Raw genomic sequence first — 6133 nt, 5'->3', positions numbered from 1 at the left:
GCCATCTAAAAAAAAAAAAAACCGAACCCCAAAACTCAAAATTGCGCTCTAGCGCAATTTTTGAATAAAACAGAGACAAAACTGCTTCTCAGAGGAAAACACAGACAAAACTGCCTGTAACTCCCACTAGGAAGGTCGTAGAGACATGAAACAAAAACCTCTATGTAGGTCTGACTGAGACCTACATTTCATAATTTAACATCTTCGGGCAAAAACCAACAGGAAGTTGGCAATTTCCCCTTCAAGACCAAATTGTACTAAAAAAACTCATTTTTGCCTCTTTGAGCTGTAATTTGACCTTCTTAAAATACTTCAAAACTCACCAAACTTCTCACACACATCGGGACTGGTGGAAATTGCGATCTAAAAAAAAAAAAACCGAACCCCAAAACTCAAAATTGCGCTCTAGCGCAATTTTTGAATAAAACAGAGACAAAACTGCTTCTCAGAGGAAAACACAGACAAAACTGCCTGTAACTCCCACTAGGAAGGTCGTAGAGACATGAAACAAAAACCTCTATGTAGGTCTGACTGAGACCTACATTTCATAATGTAACATCTTCGGGCAAAAACCAACAGGAAGTTGGTAATTTCCCATTTAAGACAAAAATGTACTAAAAACACTCATTTTTGCCTCTTTGAGCTGTAATTTAACCTTCTTAAAATACTTCAAAACTCACCAAACTTCTCACACACATCGGGACTGGTGGAAATTGCGATCTAAAAAAAAAAACCGAACCCCAAAACTCAAAATTGCGCTCTAGCGCAATTTTTGAATAAAACAGAGACAAACTGCTTCTCAGAAGAAAACACAGACAAAACTGCCTGTAACTCCCACTAGGAAGGTCGTAGAGACATGAAACAAAAACCTCTATGTAGGTCTGACTGAGACCTACATTTCATAATGTAACATCTTCGGGCAAAAGCCAACAGGAAGTTGGCAATTTCCCCTTCAAGACAAAATTGTACTAAAAAAACTCATTTTTGCCTCTTTGAGCTGTAATTTGACCCCCTTAAAATACTTCAAAACTCACCAAACTTCTCACACACATCGGACTGGTGGAAATTGCCATCTAAAAAAAAAAAAACCGAACCCCAAAACTCAAAATTGCGCTCTAGCGCAATTTTTGAATAAAACAGAGACAAAACTGCTTCTCAGAGGAAAACACAGACAAAACTGCCTGTAACTCCCACTAGGAAGGTCGTAGAGACATGAAACAAAAACCTCTATGTAGGTCTGACTGAGACCTACATTTCATAATTTAACATCTTCGGGCAAAAACCACAGGAAGTTGGCAATTTCCCCTTCAAGACCAAATTGTACTAAAAAAACTCATTTTTGCCTCTTTGAGCTGTAATTTGACCTTCTTAAATACTTCAAAACTCACCAAACTTCTCACACACATCGGGACTGGTGGAAATTGCGATCTAAAAAAAAAAAACCGAACCCCAAAACTCAAAATTGCGCTCTAGCGCAATTTTTGAATAAAACAGAGACAAAACTGCTTCTCAGAGGAAAACACAGACAAAACTGCCTGTAACTCCCACTAGGAAGGTCGTAGAGACATGAAACAAAAACCTCTATGTAGGTCTGACTGAGACCTACATTTCATAATGTAACATCTTCGGGCAAAAAACCAACAGGAAGTTGGTAATTTCCCATTTAAGACAAAAATGTACTAAAAACACTCATTTTTGCCTCTTTGAGCTGTAATTTAACCTTCTTAAAATACTTCAAAACTCACCAAACTTCTCACACACATCGGTACTGGTGGAAATTGCGATCTAAAAAAAAAAACCGAACCCCAAAACTCAAAATTGCGCTCTAGCGCAATTTTTGAATAAAACAGAGACAAAACTGCTTCTCAGAAGAAAACACAGACAAAACTGCCTGTAACTCCCACTAGGAAGGTCGTAGAGACATGAAACAAAAATCTGTATGTAGGTCTGACTGAGACCTACATTTCATAATTTAACATTTTCGGGCAAATACCAACAGGAAGTTGGTAATTTCCCATTTAGGACAAAAATGTACTAAAAACACTCATTTTGCCTCTTTGAGCTGTAATTTGACCCCCTTAAAATACTTCAAAACTCACCAAACTTCTCACACACATCGGGACTGGTGGAAATTGCGATCTAAAAAAAAAAAAAACCGAACCCCAAAACTCAAAATTGCGCTCTAGCGCAATTTTTGAATAAAACAGAGACAAAACTGCTTCTCAGAGGAAAACACAGACAAAACTGCCTGTAACTCCCACTAGGAAGGTCGTAGAGACATGAAACAAAAACCTCTATGTAGGTCTGACTGAGACCTACATTTCATAATATAACATCTTCGGGCAAAAACCAACAGGAAGTTGGCAATTTCCCCTTCAAGACAAAATTGTACTAAAAAAACTCATTTTTGCCTCTTTGAGCTGTAATTTGACCTTCTTAAAATACTTCAAAACTCACCAAACTTCTCACACACATCGGGACTGGTGGAAATTGCGATCTAAAAAAAAAAAACCGAACCCCAAAACTCAAAATTGCGCTCTAGCGCAATTTTTTAATAAAACAGAGACAAAACTGCTTCTCAGAGGAAAACACAGACAAAACTGCCTGTAACTCCCACTAGGAAGGTCGTAGAGACATGAAACAAAAACCTCTATGTAGGTCTGACTGAGACCTACATTTCATAATCTAACATCTTCGGGCAAAAACCAACAGGAAGTTGGTAATTTCCCATTTAAGACAAAAATGTACTAAAAACACCTCATTTTTGCCTCTTTGAGCTGTAATTTAACCTTCTTAAAATACTTCAAAACTCACCAAACTTCTCACACACATCGGGACTGGTGGAAATTGCGATCTAAAAAAAAAAAACCGAACCCCAAAACTCAAAATTGCGCTCTAGCGCAATTTTTTAATAAAACAGAGACAAAACTGCTTCTCAGAGGAAAACACAGACAAAACTGCCTGTAACTCCCACTAGGAAGGTCAAAGAGACATGAAACAAAAACCTCCATGTAGGTCTGACTGAGACCTACATTTCATAATTTAACATCTTCGGGCAAAAACCAACAGGAAGTTGGCAATTTCCCCTTCAAGACAAAATTTTACTAAAAAAACTCATTTTTGCCTCTTTGAGCTGTAATTTGACCCCCTTAAAATACTTCAAAACTCACCAAACTTCTCACACACATCGGGACTGGTGGAAATTGCGATCAAAAAAAACGAACCCCAAAACTCAAAATTGCGCTCTAGCGCAATTTTTGAATAAAACAGAGACAAAACTGCTTCTCAGAGGAAAACACAGACAAAACTGCATGTAACTCCCACTAGGAAGGTCGTAGAGACATGAAACAAAAACCTCTATGTAGGTCTGACTGAGACCTACATTTCATAATTTAACATCTTCGGCAAAAACCAACAGGAAGTTGGTAATTTCCCATTTAAGACAAAAATGTACTAAAAACACTCATTTTTGCCTCTTTGAGCTGTAATTTGACCCCCTTAAAATACTTCAAAACTCACCAAACTTCTCACACACATCTGGACTGGTGGAAATTGCGATGTAAAAAAAAAACCCGAACCCCAAAACTCAAAATTGCGCAATTTTGAATAAAACAGAGACAAACTGCTTCTCAGAGGAAAACACAGACAAAACTGCTTGTAACTTCCGGTAGGAACTTCTTAGAGACATGAAAAAAAAAAAAATTCAATGAAATTGTCAGCATAATATGATGCAGAAAAATAATTAACGTTCACGAAATTCAACGCAAACAATTCAGTTATTTGTACTTTAACCTGGAATGTTGCCTATCATTCACAATCTTTCACCTGTCACCTTACACCTCTGTATGTAAACTGTATATATATATATATATATATATATATATATATATATATATATATATATATATATATATATATATATATATATATATATATATTATATATATACATACACACGTGTATATATATATATATATATATATATATATATATATATATATATATATATATATATATATATATATATATATATATATATATATACATATATATATATATATATATATATATACATACACACGTGTATATATATATATATATATATATATATATATATATATATATATATATATATATATATATATATATATATATATATATATATATATATATATATATATATATATATACACTACCGTTCAAAAGTTTGGGGTCACCCAAACAATTCATTTCTAAGAACAAGAATAGACTGTCGAGTTTCAGATGAAAGTTCTCTTTTTCTGGCCATTTTGAGCGTTTAATTGACCCCACAAATGTGATGCTCCAGAAACTCAATCTGCTCAAAGGAAGGTCAGTTTTGTAGCTTCTGTAACGAGCTAAACTGTTTTCAGATGTGTGAACATGATTGCACAAGGGTTTTCTAATCATCAATTAGCCTTCTGAGCCAATGAGCAAACACATTGTACCATTAAAACACTGGAGTGATAGTTGCTGGAAATGGGCCTCTATACACCTATGTAGATATTGCACCAAAAACCAGACATTTGCAGCTAGAATAGTCATTTACCACATTAGCAATGTATAGAGTGTATTTCTTTAAAGTTAAGACTAGTTTAAAGTTATCTTCATTGAAAAGTACAGTGCTTTTCCTTCAAAAATAAGGACATTTCAATGTGACCCCAAACTTTTGAACGCTAGTGTATATGTATATATATACACACAAACGTTTATATATATATATATTTGTATGTATATATGTGTGTATATATATGTATGTACTTTAAGTGTATATATATGTATATATGTGTATATATGTATATGTACTGTATATATATATGCATATGTATGGATATATGCATGTGTGTGGATATATACATATATATATATCTTCTTTTTTATCTTTTTTACTATTTATATTACTATATTATTGTGTATGCACCTTAGAGGATCTGCTCCAATTTTGTTATTCTTTGAACCTGTCCACTGTAACAATGACAATAAGACTCTATTCTATTCTATTTATGTAAGACAAAAACATGCACATTTTTTTCTGCCTATAAAGCGCTCTAAAACCTCCATTAATGTTTTCTATACACACTGTAAGTATATATATATATATATATATATATATATATATATATATATATATATATATATACATATATATATATATATATATATATATATATATATATATATATATATATATATATATATATATATATATACATATATATATATATGTATGTATGTATGTATGTATGTATGTATGTATGTATATATATGTATATATATATATATATATATATATATATATATATATATATACATATATATATATATGTATGTATGTATGTATGTATGTATGTATGTATGTATATATATGTATATATATATATATATGTATATATATATATATATATATATATATATATATATATATATATATATATACTATTTATTGATTTATATATATTTATTTATTTTATATATATATTTATATATTATTTATATATATTTATTTATTTATATATGCACCTTATTGCTTTTTTTTATCCTGCACTACCATGAGTTTATGTAATGAAATTTCGTTCTTATCTGTGCTGTAAAGTTCAAATTTGAATGACAGTAAAAAGGAAGTCTAAGTCCAGGTCTAAGTCTATATGTCATGTTTTTGCCAGTTTGGACACCACTGAACTGGGAATTCAAATGGCCCTACCTGACACATGAAACGTGACGATTTGGGCAGGTGCACTAGCCACTTTAGCCGCCAGGTGGCAGTGGAGTGCCGGATAACTTAAAAGTGTGTTTGGTGTCAAATCCCTCTTTGACCACAGCGTCAGTTGCCATAAAGAGTGGCACTCTCCATTATTTCCAGCAGACTGCATCCATATGGGTGTCTTCCCGCCATGAAGAGTGTTGAGCTTTGAGGTGTGTGACCTTTGACCTTTGCAGACGTGGACGAGTGCGCCTCGTCGCCCTGCAGGAACGGCGGATCCTGCCAAGACCGGACCAACGGCTTCGCCTGTGGCTGTCCACCTGGCTACACCGGGGTCCTGTGTGAGACAGGTGGGCGGGTCTTATTCTCCCTCAGCCACTCCCCCATGACATCACGGCGTGTGTTCCCCTCACA

The 6133-nt window shown here is 33.8% G+C and overlaps 1 protein-coding gene across 1 annotated transcript in view; it reads left to right on the top strand.

The window, feature by feature from the left end:
- Positions 1-6133, top strand: part of LOC133644687 (sushi, nidogen and EGF-like domain-containing protein 1) — a 121804-nt gene that overhangs the window by 51180 nt on the left and 64491 nt on the right. Inside the window, exon 6 of the mRNA XM_062039378.1 lies at positions 5956-6069. Within this exon, the coding sequence (XP_061895362.1) occupies positions 5956-6069 (114 nt within the window). The remainder of the gene's footprint in view (positions 1-5955; positions 6070-6133) is intronic.

The sequence above is a fragment of the Entelurus aequoreus genome, linkage group LG27 (assembly GCF_033978785.1).
Source record: "Entelurus aequoreus isolate RoL-2023_Sb linkage group LG27, RoL_Eaeq_v1.1, whole genome shotgun sequence".
Classification (NCBI taxonomy): domain Eukaryota; kingdom Metazoa; phylum Chordata; class Actinopteri; order Syngnathiformes; family Syngnathidae; genus Entelurus; species Entelurus aequoreus.
The sequence above is the reverse complement of the archived record's forward strand: the minus strand, read 5'-3'. Positions and strand labels throughout refer to the sequence as shown.